The 18152-nt window shown below is 41.5% G+C and overlaps 5 protein-coding genes across 5 annotated transcripts; all 5 read left to right on the plus strand.

The window, feature by feature from the left end:
* The first annotated feature begins 1101 nt into the window (after positions 1–1101).
* LOC121612050 (protocadherin alpha-3-like) lies at positions 1102–3498 on the plus strand. The gene has a single exon (XM_041944794.1). It carries the CDS (start codon positions 1102–1104, stop codon positions 3496–3498), a length of 2397 nt encoding a protein of 798 aa, XP_041800728.1.
* A 2293-nt stretch (positions 3499–5791) lies between these two features.
* LOC121612051 (protocadherin alpha-8-like) lies at positions 5792–8191 on the plus strand. Its single transcript, XM_041944795.1, has one exon. It carries the CDS (start codon positions 5792–5794, stop codon positions 8189–8191), a length of 2400 nt encoding a protein of 799 aa, XP_041800729.1.
* Positions 8192–9232: 1041 nt separating this feature from the next.
* LOC121611764 (protocadherin alpha-8-like) lies at positions 9233–11599 on the plus strand. The gene has a single exon (XM_041944450.1). It carries the CDS (start codon positions 9233–9235, stop codon positions 11597–11599), a length of 2367 nt encoding a protein of 788 aa, XP_041800384.1.
* A 1097-nt stretch (positions 11600–12696) lies between these two features.
* LOC121612052 (protocadherin alpha-3-like) lies at positions 12697–15525 on the plus strand. Its single transcript, XM_041944796.1, has 2 exons — positions 12697–15068; positions 15480–15525. The coding sequence occupies exons 1-2, from the start codon at positions 12697–12699 to the stop codon at positions 15523–15525; spliced, it is 2418 nt and encodes an 805-aa protein (XP_041800730.1).
* A 206-nt stretch (positions 15526–15731) lies between these two features.
* LOC121612053 (protocadherin gamma-A11-like) lies at positions 15732–18134 on the plus strand. Its single transcript, XM_041944798.1, has one exon. It carries the CDS (start codon positions 15732–15734, stop codon positions 18132–18134), a length of 2403 nt encoding a protein of 800 aa, XP_041800732.1.
* Positions 18135–18152: the final 18 nt, after the last annotated feature.

Genomic DNA, 18152 nt, shown 5'->3' on the forward strand with positions numbered 1-18152 from the left:
TTTAAGGCATTTTCCTATTTTGAAGGCATTGTTAAATTCTGGTAAATAATACAAATTGGTTGAGACTTGTGGTCCTCCATTGGTTCTAACGCTTGTCTGTGAATGTAAACTTACATTTCATATTAGTTCATATTAGTATTATAATATTTCTTTTCCCACACATGTAGGATGTTGAAAAAAATGTGGATGTTATAAATATGGAAACGCAGTTCATTTATTGTTGGTAATGTGTTTCGATGAGGAAAGTCTTGATTTCACTGAAGGAGAGTTGAATGCAAAAACAAGAGCATGCTCCATCAGTAGCATCATTATACTCACATCATATTTATCCAGAAACAACACATCAAGTAAAGTCTCTTGTTTAAATGTGCACAACATGGCAGCATGATAAGGGAAATTATGAAGGAATTTTTGGACACAATTGGACAATAAATTTGAAATAGAATTACAAAACTTTGGTCAACTAAAAGTTGACTCATCTGCAGAAGTGGTGATCTCTATCCGTTGTGCTGAAGGCGTTTGGTCTCTATAGTAATTGTCCATAACTTACAATAACCATTAAAACCCAAAATGACATAATTTCTGTGATTAAATTTATTCAATTTTCCAAAACGAAATACGTCATATTGGCAAATCCTCTGTTGAATCCTCAAAACATTTTGAAAGGCGTTTGTATCCTTGCTGTATTTGAATGGCATATTGAGTTTGCTTATTGTTGATAAGGAGTACACCTGCTTTTGTCTTTCCAGTAACTCGACCACGGTTGGTGAGAGCCTGGCTGTACCTACGAAACAATTAACCATTTATTTAATGTGCCACAAACCCATCCATTATGTGCAGCCAGACGGTTGGTCGGATGGTGTCAGTGTAATGTAAAAAGTCAGCAGAACAGGAGCTTGTCGTCATTGCATGTTGGTTCCACCTCTTGACAACGTTTCCACCTCGATATTAGCAGAGCCGTGTCTGTGTTTATTGATGCCTTTGTAAAGACCGTGTTTTACAACATTTCTGACGATGCGGGATAGGAATTAATATTAGAGGGAAAGTCCAAAACGCAGTTATTGATCTTGTGATAGATTACTGATGACACCGGGTTTAACCATGGAACAAAGAAGATACGAGAGACGAAGGGTGCGAGGATTTTTGATCGGCTGCGTGGTTGCGGTGCTTTTGTGGAGTGTTGCCTCGGCGGAATTAAGATATTCAATCTCTGAGGAAATTAACGAAGGAACTGTGGTTGGAAATATAGCGAAAGATCTGGGATTAGATAAAAGCACGCTGAAAGACAGGAAGTATCGGATTGTTTCGAGTAATACGGATCCTCTTTTCCACGTAAATCAGAATGATGGCATCCTGTATGTGAGCCGGAAGATTGACAGAGAAGAGGTGTGCGCGCAGAGCAGTACGTGTTTAATAAATCTGAAAACAGTGCTTGAAAATCCACTGGAGGTCCATTATATTGAAGTGGAGGTCCTGGATATAAATGATCATTCTCCCAGTTTCCCAGAGGCAGAGAAACGGTTGGAGATTTCAGAGTCTGTGTTACCCGGAGCACGATTTCAGCTAAAACCTTCACGGGATCGAGACAGTGGTCATTTCTCCGTGCAGCAATATAAACTTAGCAACAACGATCACTTCCGTTTGGAAGTTAAGGATAAAGGAAACGACGGTAAAATACCAATACTGGTCGTTCAAAAATCTTTAGATAGAGAAACTGCAGGAAGCCACTCATTACTACTGACCGCACTGGATGGAGGGAAACCTCCCAAATCTGGCGAAATGAATATTCTGGTAAATGTGCTGGATATCAATGATAATGCGCCTGTTTTCTCTAAAGATGTTTATTCTGTAATGCTCGACGAAACTGCTCCAGTCGGGACAACAGTCATACAAGTGAATGCAACTGATTTAGATGAAGGACCAAACGGAGAAGTAGTTTACTCGTTTAGCAACAGTATGAATCAAAATATATTAAACCTATTTAATATCAGTCCATTAACAGGTGAGATAACTGTCAAAAGTTTCATAGATTATGAGGAGAAGGACAAATATGAAATTGAAATTGAGGCATCAGATAAAGGTCTTGCTCCCCTAACTACAGAAAAAAGTGTGATTATTAAAATAGTTGACGTGAATGATAATGCACCTGAGATTGAGATTACCTCATTTTCAAGATCCATACCTGAAGACTCCAGACCTGGAACTACTGTTGCCCTGATCAGTGTAAATGATTTGGACTCTGGTCTCAATGGAAAAGTTATTTGCTCTATAGGTGAAGATGTTCCATTTGCTTTATCACCATCATTAAAGGACAACATGTTTTCATTAGTCACCAAATCGCCTCTTGATAGAGAGAAACAGTCACATTATGATCTGACAATAACGGCAAAAGATGCTGGTCAACCACCATTATCATCTGAAAAGACAATAAGTGTTGTGGTGTCAGATGTGAATGACAACAGTCCAGAGTTTTCAATGAGTCCATATACTTTCTATATCACTGAGGCTAATGAGCCAGGAGCCTCTGTGTTTTCTGTTAAAGCTTTTGATCATGATGAGAACAACAATGCTCTTATATCATATCATATTCTCAGAGATGGTAGCCATGAAAATAAACTGGCTTCATTTCTCAACATAAACTCTGAAAACGGAGATATTCTGGCCCTGAAAAGTTTCGACTTTGAAACAGTGAAAACTTTCCAGTTCCAAGTTGTTGCCACAGATTCTGGAAATCCGTCACTGAGCAGCAACGTCACAGTGAACGTGTTCATTCTGGATCAGAACGACAACGCTCCAGTCATCATGTATCCACTCAGCTCCAACGGCTCTGCTGAAGGGGTGGAGGAGATTCCCCGCAATGTCAACGCAGGACACTTGGTGAGCAAAGTCAGAGCCTATGACGCTGATATAGGATATAACGGCTGGTTGCTGTTCTCACTGCAGGAAGTCACTGACCACAGTCTCTTTGGTTTGGACCGCTATACAGGACAGATCAGAACACTTCGCTTATTCACAGAGACAGACGAGGCTGAGCATAAACTGCTCATACTGGTCAAAGACAATGGCAACGTTTCACTCTCAGCAACAGCTACTGTCATTGTCAAAGTCGTGGAGCCCAAAGAGGCTTTTGCAGCTTCTGATGTGAAAAGTGCAGCAAAGGATGAGGAGGGGAATGATGTGACTTTTTATCTGATGATCACTTTGGGCTCAGTTTCAGTGCTTTTTATCATCAGTATCATCGTTCTGATTGCAATGCAGTGCTCCAAATCCACAGACTATACTTCTAAATATCTACAAGAGACCAATTATGATGGGACACTGTGTCACAGCATCCAGTACAGATCAGGAGACAAGCGGTACATGTTAGTTGGACCCAGAATGAGTATTGGATCTACTATCGTCCCTGGCAGCCATGCGAATACACTCGTGCTCCCTGACAGGAGGAGGGCATCTGGAGAGGTAAGGGATGTTCAAATCAGCGATTTTCCCCAAAAATAATTCCATTCAAGTCGAAACATTGGGCACGAACAAATATGTTTTGGGGAAACCTACATGTGTATCTACGGACGTAATTTTAGGGGGGGACGTAGGGGACATGTCTCCTGCACCTTTTCAAAACGCCGTTTTTGTCCCCTGCATTTTTTACCGTCCAAAACCAGTGTTACACTATATTAAACAGAGACGCGTCAGGCACTAGGGCGAAGCGGAAAACTACCGCTAGAGCTGAAGCCTGTTTAGACCGCCCACACACTCCTCGATTGGCTCTGCCGTTTCTGTGTGATTGGCCGTCCCCCCTGTCACTCAATCAGGTTGTAAACCGCCAGGATTTGTGTACCCCGGCTTGCTCGTTGCCCGAGACACTTAAACTTAACAATAGAAAACTAGAACTGCTAGAAAACACAGTGAACACAGTAAAAGAGTCTGAGTTTTATTAAAAATACTTGTATCCCCCCCACCTCTAAAATCAAAATTTCGTCCATTAGTGTATCATCAAGATGTCAAACAAAATTTTCATTTTCCCCAAACAACAACTGCTAAACGTTCACTTTTCACCTTAGCTGCCACCAGTTCACAATAAATGTATCTGAAAAGTTTTCACGAATTTATTTCCAACATTACATGAATGCAGAAAGTAATGACAAGGGAATGGGAAATTTGGTGAGACTAAATAAATAAATAAATAAATAAATTTCAGTTTAGATCGTGGAAACATTGCCAGCATGGTTCAACTTATCAAAAGCTATTAATGACTAAAAGTAAACATGACTTCATATTTCAAAGTAATTATATATATTAATCGAATTTGTATTAACATCTATAGATTAAGATGATTCAAAATATTTGAGTCAGTTTACTGAAAATGTATTTGCAATCTCTTCACCATTAACTTGTCATATATTTATGTTTACACAGTTATGAGTAACATAGGTAAATGCTTAAATATTTACATTTTTATCTTTAAAACTACTTTAACAATGTACTGAACGCTGCTCTGTGATTCCTTCAGTCGAAGACCTTCGAGCGTCTGATTGGTTACTTCTGTCACATGTGACTTCGAACCAGGATATGCTGTTGTGAAGCTGATTGAGTGTAGAGAACAGTAAAGTACTGCTTAAGACAGTTTTCAGTCTCCGTCCTGGTGTTTTTCGGGTTAAGAGTGATCCAACCACCACAAATCGAACCCTCAAGTTACATTATTTGTGAAAGCTGTGGTGTGACTGATGATCTTTTTTTTTCTTTTTAACTGCACAAACCTTATGCTGGACTATATGCTTTCCTGTGGCTTTACTACGCTTTTGAAAAAAATGAATTCAGGAGTATAGTGGCGATGAAAGACTGGCAACTCTTCAGTTTTCCTGAGCAAGTCTGATTTGATGTCGTATCATGATATATTTTCTTTTATGTGATAGACTATGTTGACAGAAACACAGAGGAAGATCCTGGAGCCCGTATTGTTTTTCTTTTCGGACTGTGTTTCCACCTGCTTCTCATTGCTTTTTCCACTTGAACAGTATATAAAAAGCGGATTTAACTGACCGCGCAACCATATTTTCTCAGGCGTCATTAAGGAGAATCATCCTTCAATTAAAGAAGAGCCGACTGATATTTGATACATGAGTGCTCCATCAGCACGCCTTTACTCTACCTAAGCCACAGACAACACGACGGAAAAAGCTAAACAAACCAACATTGCCAACATACTTGAAAAGAAATACGATCAGTAAATATCGCTGGATAGAAGACAAGTTAGCAGTAATCGCTGTCCATGGTGCTGAGTAAATTTGCTCTCATTTCCCTTCAGTCGTTCATAAGTTATATATAACCACAGTGACTTTATCTCCGTGTTTTCATTCATATACCTTGATCATGTGAATTAACGTGTTCGGAAGAAATGTGTTAATATTTTGATAAGGGTCTATTTTGAGATACTGTGTCGACACAAATAAAACACAATTGAACGCAAACACACAATGTACATTTTAGCTACAGTGCTTCTGGCGTGCGAGATTCTGCAGTGAGAATTTAAATCGCATGGTGTCAGTGCAAAGGAAAAAGTCAGCCTTAAATGCGCCTGACGTCAGTGCATTATGGTTCCACCTCTTGATCGCTGCCTCAGTTCGATGCTACACACTCGTTTCTGATCTTACTGCTGCATTGTGATATACTGATTCCCTGAATGTCTGTCGTTGTGAAAAGGGGATAAATATTATCACACGTGGGAGTGTTGTGTTCGTTCATTGCAGTGCGTTGTTGTTCTTGTGATGGATTACTGATGACTTCGGGTTTTACCATGGAACAAAGAAGATACGAGAGACGGAGGGTGCGAGGGTATTTGGTCGGCTGTGTGGTTGCGGTGCTTTTGTGGACTGTCGCCTCGGCGCAAATAAGATATTCGATCTCTGAGGAAGTGAGTGAAGGAACTGTGGTTGGAAACATAGCGAAAGATCTGGGATTAGATAAAAGCACGCTGAAAGACAGGAAGTATCGGATTGTTTCAAGTAATGCGGATCCTCTTTTCCACGTGAATCAGAATGATGGCATCCTGTATGTGAGCCGGAAGATTGACAGAGAAGAGGTGTGCGCTCAGAGCAGTACGTGTTTAATAAATCTGAAAACAGTGCTGGAAAACCCACTGGAGGTCCACTACGTAGGAGTGGAGGTGCTGGATATAAATGATCATTCTCCCAGTTTCCCAGAGGCAGAGAAACGGTTGGAGATTTCAGAGTCTGTGTTACCCGGAGCACGATTTCAGCTAAAACCTTCAAGGGATGCAGACAGTGGTCATTTCTCCGTGCAGCAATATAAACTTAGCAACAACGATCACTTCCGTTTGGAAGTTAGGGATAAAGGAGACGATGGCAAAATACCAATATTGGTGTTGCAAAAATCCTTGGATAGGGAAGCAGCGGCAAGTAACTCCTTAGTGCTGACGGCACTGGATGGAGGGAAACCTCCGAAATCTGGCGAAATGAATATCCTAGTTAAAGTCTTAGATGTAAATGATAACACGCCTGTTTTCACACAGGATGTTTACTCTGTTATGCTCTCTGAAAATGTTCCAGTTGGCACCACTGTAGTTAAAGTGAATGCAACTGATAAGGATGAAGGTCAGAATGGAGAGGTGTATTACTCATTTGGTAACAGTGTCAGTAATAAATTATTTACACTTTTTGAGATCAATTCATCAACAGGCGAGATAATTGTCAAGGGTCTAATAGACTATGAAAAAAAGGACAAGTATGAAATTGAAATTGAGGCATCAGATAAAGGTCTTGCTCCCCTAACTACAGAAAAAAGTGTGATTATAAAGATAGCTGACGTGAATGATAATGCACCTGAGATTGAGGTTACCTCATTTTCAAGCTCCATACCTGAAGACTCCAGACCTGGAACTACTGTTGCCCTGATCAGTGTAAATGATTTGGACTCTGGTCTCAATGGAAAAGTTATTTGCTCCATAGGTGAAGATGTTCCATTTGCTTTATCACCATCATTACAAGACAAAATGTTTTCATTAGTCACCAAATCGCCTCTTGATAGAGAGAAACAGTCACAATATGATCTGACAATAACTGCAAAAGATGCTGGTCAACCACCATTATCATCTGAAAAGACAATAAGTGTTGTGGTGTCAGATGTAAATGACAACAGTCCAGAGTTTTCAATGAGTCCATATACTTTCTATATCACTGAGGCTAATGAGCCAGGAGCCTCTGTGTTTTCTGTTAAAGCTTTTGATCGTGATGAGAACGACAATGCCCTTGTATCATATCACATTCTCAGAGATGGGACTCATGAAAATAAACTGGCTTCGTTTCTCAACATAAACTCTGAAAACGGAGAAATTGTGGCACTAAAAAGTTTTGACTTTGAAACAGTGAAAACTTTCCAGTTCCAAGTTGTTGCCACAGATTCTGGAACTCCGTCACTGAGCAGCAACGCCACAGTGAACGTGTTCATTCTGGATCAGAACGACAACGCTCCAGTCATCCTGTATCCTCTCAGCTCCAACGGCTCTGCTGAAGGGGTGGAGGAGATTCCCCGCAATGTCAACGCAGGGCACTTGGTGAGCAAAGTCAGAGCCTATGATGCTGATATAGGATATAACGGCTGGTTGCTGTTCTCACTGCAGGAAGTCACTGACCACAGTCTCTTTGGTTTGGACCGCTACACAGGACAGATCAGAACACTTCGCTCATTCACAGAGACAGACGAGGCTGAGCATAAACTGCTCATACTGGTCAAAGACAATGGCAACGTTTCACTCTCAGCAACAGCTACTGTCATTGTCAAAGTCGTGGAGCCCAAAGAGGCTTTTGCAGCTTCTGATGTGAAAAGTGCAGCAAAAGATGAGGAGGGGAATGATGTGACTTTTTATCTGATGATCACTTTGGGCTCAGTTTCAGTACTTTTTATCATCAGCATCATCGTGCTGATTGCAATGCAGTGCTCCAAATCCACAGACTATACTTCTAAATATCTACAAGAGACTAATTATGATGGGACACTGTGTCACAGCATCCAGTACAGATCAGGAGACAAACGGTACATGTTAGTTGGACCCAGAATGAGTATTGGATCTACTATAGTCCCTGGAAGCCATGCGAATACTCTGGTGCTTCCTGACAGGAGGAGGGCATCTGGAGAGGTAAGGATTTTTCTTGGGACAATCCTGGCTTGTTTCCAGTAGAAGTTTCATTGATTTGTTCATTAACTAATTAGTTCAGTCAAGAATCTCCTGAATATACTGCATGTGTATACTGTTTCCTTATCATAATGATATAGTTTTGTGAGGTCGGACACTTGACTGGGTCGGTTTTCAGTTGCAATTTTCATCACACTGAATGTCATTTCAAGCATAGTTGTAACTATAACAGTTGCTCATGTCGGCTGACGTATATACTTACTCATCCATTTGTTATTTCATAGTCTCACTCAGCTATGAAAAACACATGCCAGTATTCCAACACATATTGATTTATTAAAGAGTTGTTTGCACAAAGTCAAATATTTTGCCCTTTCATTTAGATCATAATGTTCTTTGAGCTTGATGGGCTTCTGTATTATTAGATAACGTCACAAATTTGGCTGGGCTAAGTGCAAGCTGGCCCTTGTTCGCTGTCCATGGTGCTGTTTTGCTCTTGTGCCTTAATATCTGTTCATACATTGTAAGAAATGTCAAACCACCAATTTCTTAAATGCAAGTACCTTTTACAGTTTTATTCACATATATCAAACAAATGGAATTCAAAGTTATTATAAGGAAGCGTCACTATTTTGGGACTATTTGATTTCTCCATTTTCATTCAACGGAATTTAAGTTGTTTAATTGCATGTAAAATGAGATCTTGAAGGCACCTCTTCATCTGATGTACTGTCACTCCACAATGTCTACGCACACGGTCATAGTTAATTAAAATAAAACTTTGCAAATCTGTAGTACTCTAGTTCCAGAAACATTCCTTGGAGTGAGCATTTAGATCGCATGGTGTCAGTGTGTTCGGAAAATAGCGGTTTTGCTTTGTCGTCACTGCAATTTGGTTCCACCTCTTCCTCTCAGTTCGATACGGGCAGAATCGCTTGGCAGCTTGCTGCTGCCTTTATCAATCGTACCCCGTGTTTTTAACATTTTTTAACCAGAGTGAATCTTTGCATAACCAGATGAGTTGGACTAATTTCGTACAAAACAATTACTAATCCAGTGATATATCGTTTCATTTTTGTTTTCATCATGGGACAAAGAGGATACGAGGTAAGAAGGGCGAAAAGACGGTGGATCGGCTGCGTGGTTGCGGTGCTTTTGTGGACTGCGGCTTCGGCGCAAATAAGATATTCCGTCTCTGAGGAAGTGAATGAAGGAACTGTGGTCGGGAATATAGCGAAGGATTTGGGATTAGATAAAAGCACGCTGAAAGACAGGAAATATCGGATTGTGTCTAGTGCTATGGAACCTCTTTTCCACGTAGATCAGAATGACGGCATCCTGTACGTAAGACGGAAGATTGACAGGGAAGAGGTATGCGAACGAAGCAGTACCTGTTTGATAAATGTGAAAACAGTGCTGGAAAACCCACTGGAGGTGCATTATGTTGGAGTGGAAGTTCTGGATATAAATGATCACTCTCCCAGTTTTCCAGAGGTAGAGAAAACACTGGAAATTTCCGAGTCCGTGTTACCTGGGGTACGTGTTCCGCTAAAAGCTTCACGCGATCCAGATGGTGGACCCTTCTCTGTTCAGCAGTATAGACTCAGTTCAAATGATCACTTCCGTTTGGAAGTTAAAGACAAAGGAGAAGATGGTAAAGTACCTGTATTAATTGTGCAGAAATCTTTGGACAGGGAGGCAGCAGGAAGCCACTCATTAGTGCTGACCGCACTCGATGGAGGGAAACCTCCGAAATCCGGTGAAATGAAGATTCTCGTAAATGTTTTAGATGTTAATGATAACGTTCCCGTTTTCTCCAAAGACGTTTATTCGGTGATGCTCTCTGAAAATGCTCCAGTCGGCACCACTGTCATACAAGTGAATGCAACTGATTTAGATGACGGCCCGAACGGAGAAATTGTTTATTCATTCAGCAATAGTGTGAGCCATAGGTTATTAAACCTTTTTGATATCGATCCTACCACAGGTGAGATTATTGTAAAAGGTGTAATAGATTATGAGGAGAAGGACAAGTATGAAATTGAAATCCAAGCATCAGATAAAGGTCTAGCTCCTCTGGCTACGCAAAAAAACGTAATTGTCAAGATAGTTGACGTGAATGATAATGCACCTGAGATTGAAGTTACCTCATTTTCAAGCTCCATACCTGAAGACTCCAGACCTGGAACTACTGTTGCCCTGATCAGTGTAAATGACTTGGATTCTGGTCTCAATGGAAAAGTTATTTGCGCTGTAAACAAGGATGTACCTTTTACTTTATCGCCATCTTTACAAGACAAAATGTATTCATTAGTCACCAAATCGCCTCTTGATCGAGAGAAACAATCACATTATGTTCTGACAATAACTGCAAAAGATGCTGGTCAACCACCATTATCATCTGAGAAGACAATAAGTGTTGTGGTGTCAGATGTGAATGACAACAGTCCAGAGTTTTCAATGAGTCCATATACTTTCTATATCACTGAGGCTAATGAGCCAGGAGCCTCTGTGTTTTCTGTTAAAGCTTTTGATCATGATGAGAACAACAATGCTCTCATATCATATCACATTCTCAGAGATGGGAGCCATGAAAATAAACTGGCTTCATTTCTCAACATAAACTCTGAAAACGGAGATATTCTGGCTCTAAAAAGTTTCGACTTTGAAGCAGTGAAAACTTTCCAGTTCCAAGTGGTTGCCACAGATTCTGGAACTCCGTCACTGAGCAGCAACGTCACAGTGAACGTGTTCATTCTGGATCAGAACGACAACGCTCCAGTCATCCTGTATCCACTCAGCTCCAACGGCTCTGCTGAAGGGGTGGAGGAGATTCCCCGCAATGTCAACGCAGGACACTTGGTGAGCAAAGTCAGAGCCTATGACGCTGATATAGGATATAACGGCTGGTTGCTGTTCTCACTGCAGGAAGTCACTGACCACAGTCTCTTTGGTTTGGACCGCTACACAGGACAGATCAGAACACTTCGCTCATTCACAGAGACAGACGAGGCTGAGCATAAACTGCTCATACTGGTCAAAGACAATGGCAACGTTTCACTCTCAGCAACAGCTACTGTCATTGTCAAAGTCGTGGAGCCCAAAGAGGCTTTTGCAGCTTCTGATGTGAAAAGTGCAGCAAAGGATGAGGAGGGGAATGATGTGACTTTTTATCTGATGATCACTTTGGGCTCAGTTTCAGTGCTTTTTATCATCAGCATCATCGTGCTGATTGCAATGCAGTGCTCCAAATCCACAGACTATACTTCTAAATATCTACCAGAGACTAATTATGATGGGACACTGTGTCACAGCATCCAGTACAGATCAGGAGACAAACGGTACATGTTAGTTGGACCCAGAATGAGTATTGGATCTACTATAGTCCCTGGAAGCCATGCAAATACACTCGTACTGCCAGACAGAAGGAGGGCATCTGGAGAGGTAAGATAAATACTAACAATGTTAGAACTTTTTGTTTTTAAGTTTGAAAAGGTATGCAGTAATTTTATGGCAATCCAAATACATAAAAGTACACAGGTTTATGTTAAATAACTTTTGATTATTTATTATATTAGTTCTTAGATAGTATTGAGAGAAACGGACTTGAGACTTCCACTGCATGAAATGCAGCAGATGTCAGGTGACAGTATTTTAATTCTGTGTTGCTTAAGCTCAGAGGCTACCTGCATCAGAGAATTCCTTGTCTATGAATCTAATTCATGACTAATCCAGTGGTGATTGTATAGAACTACGGAAGAGCTCAAGTCAGATCTTTTTTTTTTTTTTTTTTTTTTTTTCTGGAATTTTTCTTTGGTGTCTTTTGTTATCATTTCTGATGTTCAACAGGCAGCATCACCTGACACCATATTCATCTGTTTTTGCATATACTGTAGATCACGCCGTCTGCTTGTTGTTGGATCGTTGGAGATACACTGCACATGTTTTTGCAGTTTTCCAGAACTGTTCCGTAATCTTTGCCGATGAGTTTGAGGACAGTCTGAGTTTCACTGTCCGTGGTGCTGAAAGTTGTTTTCGTTTTTTAATGCTGACATTTCCCTTCAAATGCCAGATAAATAATGACTTCATAGTAGTTTAGATTATCAGAAATACTACCCTTTTGAAGAGGGAACTGAGTGTGTCCATTTCTTAAGAAAAACGCAACGCAAATGTTTCTTAATATCTTGCAGGCTGTTTGTCCCTTCTGCCCAGTGTTGTCTTTGTGCTGTAAACTTTTAATTTTACTGCACTTTTCTTCGCATAGTGCTGCAATAACCTACTGGCTCGCATGGTGTCGGTATAATGGCAGACACTGTCTCTGGAACTTGTCGTCATCACCAGTATGTTCAACCCTGTATTTTGGCATTGCGCATAACGGGCAAACACTAGCTCTGTACAACTCCCAGGGCTGTCTATGCGATGGAGCGCAGTTTGCAAAGGAACGAGGGAGATTATTATTTCTTGTCCACACACTCATAGATCACGGAGATACGATTTAAATATCATTATTATTATTATTATTATTTATTTTTTTTTTTTTGCTGTGCATAATGGAACAAAGCGGACGCCAGGCGTGGATCGAGCGGTGGCGATGTGTCGCCTACATTGTGGCTTTGGTAACGTTTTGGAGCGAAGCCAACGCTCAGATCAGATATTCCGTCTCCGAAGAGGTGAAAGAAGGAAGTGTTGTTGGAAATATTGCGAAAGACTTGGGAATTGATAAGGCTACACTGAAAGTCAGAGAATATCGTATTGTTGGTAGTTCAGCGGAACCCCTTTTTCGTTTGGACGACGGTGTCCTGTACGTCAGCAGGAAAGTAGACAGGGAAGAGATCTGCGAGAAGAGCAACGCGTGTGTAATCAACCTTAAAACGGTCCTGGAAAATCCTCTGGAAATCCATTATGTTGCCATCGAGGTCCTGGATGTAAACGACCACTCCCCCGTCTTCCCGGAGAAAGAGAAAAGACTGGAGATATTTGAATCGACATTAGCGGGAGCAAGGTTCCAGCTCCAACCTGCACGCGATCCCGATGGTGGTCAGTTCGCTGTTCAGCAGTATAGATTAAGCAACAATGACCACTTTCGTTTGGAAGTGAAGGAGAGAGGCGAGGACCGTAAGATGCCCTTTCTGATTTTACAAAAGCAGTTAGACAGAGAGGCTGCGAGAGAGCACAAGCTAACGGTTACAGCTGTTGATGGTGGGAGGCCGGCGAGGTCCGGAACGACAGAAATACGAATTGAGGTGCTTGATGTTAATGACAATTCACCAGTCTTTACTAAAGATGTATATTCTGCTATTTTAAAGGAAAACTCACCCCCTGGCACGTTAGTTGTTCAGGTCAATGCGACTGATTTGGATGAAGGTGCTAACAGCGAAATTGTTTACTCATTTGGTAAAGAAGCGGATGCACATTTGCAAAAACTATTTACTATAGACCCAAGGACAGGCGAAATTAAAGTGACCGGGGTAATTGATTTTGAGGAAAATGAAAGTTTTGAAATTGACATACAAGCTTCAGATAAGGGCACTGTCCGTTTTTCCACAGACAAAACTGTGCTAATAAAGGTAATAGACCTTAACGATAATCCTCCAGAGATTGAAGTTACATCATTTTCCAAATCAGTTCCGGAGGATTCCAGGATTGGAACAACAGTAGCTTTGATCAGCGTGAATGATTTGGATTCAGGCCTCAATGGTAAGGTTTCCTGTTTTATTCGTGAGGACGTTCCTTTCACTTTATCTCCGTCCTTGCAGGATAATATGTATGCTATAGTGACCAAATCACAACTGGACAGGGAGGAAAAGTTTTCTTATGAACTGACAGTTGTTGCTAAGGACACTGGTGAGCCATCACTGTCATCTGAAAAGACAATAACCGTGGTTGTATCAGACGTGAACGATAACAAACCACAGTTTTCACTGAGCCCATATACATTTTATATCACTGAAAATAATGACCTGGCATCACCTGTATTTTCAGTTCGGGCATCTGACCTAGATGACAGTGACAATGCGCACATTTCATATCACATTCCGAGGGACGGCAGTGGAGATGGCATAAGTCTGTTTTTAAATATCAACTCTGAAAATGGAGATATTCTGGCCCTGAAAAGTTTTGACTTTGAAACAGTGAAAACTTTCCAGTTCCAAGTTGTTGCCACAGATTCTGGAACTCCGTCACTGAGCAGCAACGTCACAGTGAACGTGTTCATTCTGGATCAGAACGACAACGCTCCAGTCATCTTGTATCCACTCAGCTCCAACGGCTCTGCTGAAGGGGTGGAGGAGATTCCCCGCAATGTCAACGCAGGACACTTGGTGAGCAAAGTCAGAGCCTATGACGCTGATATAGGATATAACGGCTGGTTGCTGTTCTCACTGCAGGAAGTCACTGACCACAGTCTCTTTGGTTTGGACCGCTATACAGGACAGATCAGAACACTTCGCTCATTCACAGAGACAGACGAGGCTGAGCATAAACTGCTCATACTGGTCAAAGACAATGGCAACGTTTCACTCTCAGCAACAGCTACTGTCATTGTCAAAGTCGTGGAGCCCAAAGAGGCTTTTGCAGCTTCTGATGTGAAAAGTGCAGCAAAGGATGAGGAGGGGAATGATGTGACTTTTTATCTGATGATCACTTTGGGCTCAGTTTCAGTACTTTTTCTCATCAGCATCATCGTGCTGATTGCAATGCAGTGCTCCAAATCCACAGACTATACTTCTAAATATCTACAAGAGACTAATTATGATGGGACACTGTGTCACAGCATCCAGTACAGATCAGGAGACAAACGGTACATGTTAGTTGGACCCAGGATGAGTATTGGATCTACTATAGTCCCTGGCAGCCATGCAAATACACTCGTGCTCCCTGACAGGAGGAGGGCATCCGGAGAGGTAAGAGTTTTTTGTGAAAGGTCTGGCTTGGTTCCACTTCCAGTGTTATCCATTTGCTCGTTGATTTATTAGTTCGGTTGACAATCTCCTTCATATACTGCATGTTTACTATTTGCCTCGCATAATGTGGTTTTGTGAAGCAGCACACTTGGCTGGTTCGGTTCTCAGCTGCAATTAATCTTTTTGTGTCTCATTTTAAAAATAGTTGGAACAATAACAGTTGCTAAAATAGGTTGACGTATGTGCATGTTAGTCAAAAGTAATTCTGGCGCATTGTCTGACCATTCTGTTAATTCTTCAATGGCATGGAGCTCACGTTTTTCCCTTTTACGCGTCCATCTTCAGCAGGCAATGGAAACGCGTCACCGCTTTGGACGTCGCATAAAAAAGAATATGTTGTCATTGATAGTGTATCTGCATTGTGTCGGCAGCTCGCTTGGTGTCACTGCTTGTGAAACTGAACGACTTCTCGGTTGAACATCCTCTACGTCAGTCTATTCGCGTCAGGGTGCGCTTGTGCTTTCGGGCGATGGCTTCAAATATTTGACTCGTTCAACACTTCGTTCAGCATTTTTCTAGCATCGGGTAATTGTGCATTTTCTTCAAAATGCCGGTTCCTGTGTAGACTCACATTTGAATGTCTAGCCTTCATATTCTCATTTTTTCGTTTTATTTAATCCGACATGGCACGGCGAGGATGCAGGGCATGGCTGGAGCGCCTAGTTGTTCTCATTGTTTCTTTGGACCTTACTTTGAATTTTGCTTCGGCACAGCTACGATATTCTATTCCTGAAGAGCTTGCAGCGGGGGCTGTTGTTGGGAATATCGCTAAAGATTTAGGGCTGGATACCAGTGCTCTGAATTCCAGAGGATTTCGCATCGTTTCTGGATCCACCGAACCCCTGTTTCAACTAAACAATGGCATCTTACATGTTGACCGAAAGATAGACAGAGAAGAGGTGTGCGAACGGATCAGTACCTGCGTTATCAACATAAAGACCGTGCTGGAGAACCCGTTAGAGGTGCATTACGTCGCCATTGAGGTTTTGGATGTGAACGATCACTCTCCCACCTTCTCCGAGAATGAGACGAATTTAGAGATATCTGAATCTGCTTTACCTGGTGCACGATTTCAACTCCAAGGCGCCCGTGATCCAGACAGCGACATGTATTCTATTCAGTTGTATAGGCTCAGTCAAAATGACCATTTTCGTCTGGAGGTTAAAGATAGAGGAGAGGATGGGAAAATTCCTGTTTTATATTTGCACAAAGCGCTGGACAAAGAAACTGCGAGAAGTCATAGATTACTGCTGACGGCCGTTGATGGAGGGAAGCCTGCTCGGTCAGGAACCATGGGCATCCTCGTTAATGTTTTGGATGTAAATGATAATATGCCAGTTTTTGCCAAAGACTCGTATGCTGCGGTGCTTAATGAAAATTCACCGATTGGCACAACTATCATGCAAGTAAATGCCACAGATTTAGATGATGGTTTAAATGGGGAGGTGATTTACTCGTTCGGCAATAATGTAAATAATAAATTACGGAAACTTTTTGAAGTTGACGCAAATACTGGTGAAATTATTGTTAAAGGATTAATAGATTTTGAAGCAAAAGACAGGTATGAACTTGACATCAAAGCTTCTGATAGAGGACCAGTCCCCCTAGCAACAGAAAAAAGTGTTATAATAACTATTGTGGACTTGAATGACAACACACCTGAGATTGAGGTGACCTCCTTTTCAAGGGCAATTCCTGAGGATTCCAAACCTGGAACAACGGTTGCCTTGATAAGTGTGAATGATAACGACTCAGGTGTAAATGGAAAGGTAATCTGTTATATCAGTGAGGACGTACCTTTTACATTAACACCGTCTTTACAAGACAACATGTACTCTATAGTTACCAAATCTCTGCTGGATAGGGAGCAACAGTCCCACTATGATGTGACAATAATTGCTAAAGATGCTGGTGAAAAAGCTTTATCATCTCATAGGACAATAAGTGTGACTGTCTCAGATGTGAATGATAACAGTCCAGAGTTTTCAACAAGTCCATATACTTTTTATATTACTGAGAACAATGCTGCTGGATCCTCTTTATTTTCAGTGAGTGCTCACGATTGTGATGAGGGAGATAATGCTCTCATATCATACAACATTGTGAGAAATGGGGATCAACATAAAAAGATTACATCATTTCTCAACATAAACTCTGAAAATGGAGTAATTGTGGCACTAAAAAGTTTCGACTTTGAAACAGTGAAAACTTTCCAGTTCCAAGTTGTTGCCACAGATTCTGGAACTCCGTCACTGAGCAGCAACGTCACAGTGAACGTGTTCATTCTGGATCAGAACGACAACGCTCCAGTCATCCTGTATCCACTCAGCTCCAACGGCTCTGCTGAAGGGGTGGAGGAGATTCCCCGCAATGTCAACGCAGGACACTTGGTGAGCAAAGTCAGAGCCTATGATGCTGATATAGGATATAACGGCTGGTTGCTGTTCTCACTGCAGGAAGTCACTGACCACAGTCTCTTTGGTTTGGACCGCTATACAGGACAGATCAGAACACTTCGCTCATTCACAGAGACAGACGAGGCTGAGCATAAACTGCTCATACTGGTCAAAGACAATGGCAACATTTCACTCTCAGCAACAGCTACTGTCATTGTCAAAGTCGTGGAGCCCAAAGAGGCTTTTGCAGCTTCGGATGTGAAAAGTGCAGCAAAGGATGAGGAGGGGAATGATGTGACTTTTTATCTGATGATCACTTTGGGCTCAGTTTCAGTACTTTTTCTCATCAGCATCATCGTGCTGATTGCAATGCAGTGCTCCAAATCCACAGACTATACTTCTAAATATCTACAAGAGACTAATTATGATGGGACACTGTGTCACAGCATCCAGTACAGATCAGGAGACAAACGGTACATGTTAGTTGGACCCAGAATGAGTATTGGATCTACTATAGTCCCTGGCAGCCATGCAAATACACTTGTGCTCCCTGACAGGAGACGCCCATCTGAGGAGGTAAGAAAGATCACATTGTCTCAAGGCAGTTCTGGTATGAATGCTCATGATTGATGAGATGCACATTCTAAT

This window comes from Chelmon rostratus, chromosome 9 (assembly GCF_017976325.1).
Source record: "Chelmon rostratus isolate fCheRos1 chromosome 9, fCheRos1.pri, whole genome shotgun sequence".
Lineage (NCBI taxonomy): Eukaryota > Metazoa > Chordata > Actinopteri > Chaetodontiformes > Chaetodontidae > Chelmon > Chelmon rostratus.

What these genes read in the sequence shown, in the direction of transcription:
- LOC121612050 (XM_041944794.1), top strand. Translation starts at nt 1,102, where the DNA reads ATGGAACAAAGAAGATACGAGAGACGAAGGGTGCGAGGATTTTTGATC.
- LOC121612051 (XM_041944795.1), top strand. Translation starts at nt 5,792, where the DNA reads ATGGAACAAAGAAGATACGAGAGACGGAGGGTGCGAGGGTATTTGGTC.
- LOC121611764 (XM_041944450.1), top strand. Translation starts at nt 9,233, where the DNA reads ATGGGACAAAGAGGATACGAGGTAAGAAGGGCGAAAAGACGGTGGATC.
- LOC121612052 (XM_041944796.1), top strand. Translation starts at nt 12,697, where the DNA reads ATGGAACAAAGCGGACGCCAGGCGTGGATCGAGCGGTGGCGATGTGTC. An exon ending in GTAAGAGTTTTTTGTGAAAG is followed by an intron (nt 15,069 to 15,479) that starts GTCTGGCTTGGT and finishes TTGTGTCGGCAG; the next exon opens with CTCGCTTGGTGTCACTGCTT.
- LOC121612053 (XM_041944798.1), top strand. Translation starts at nt 15,732, where the DNA reads ATGGCACGGCGAGGATGCAGGGCATGGCTGGAGCGCCTAGTTGTTCTC.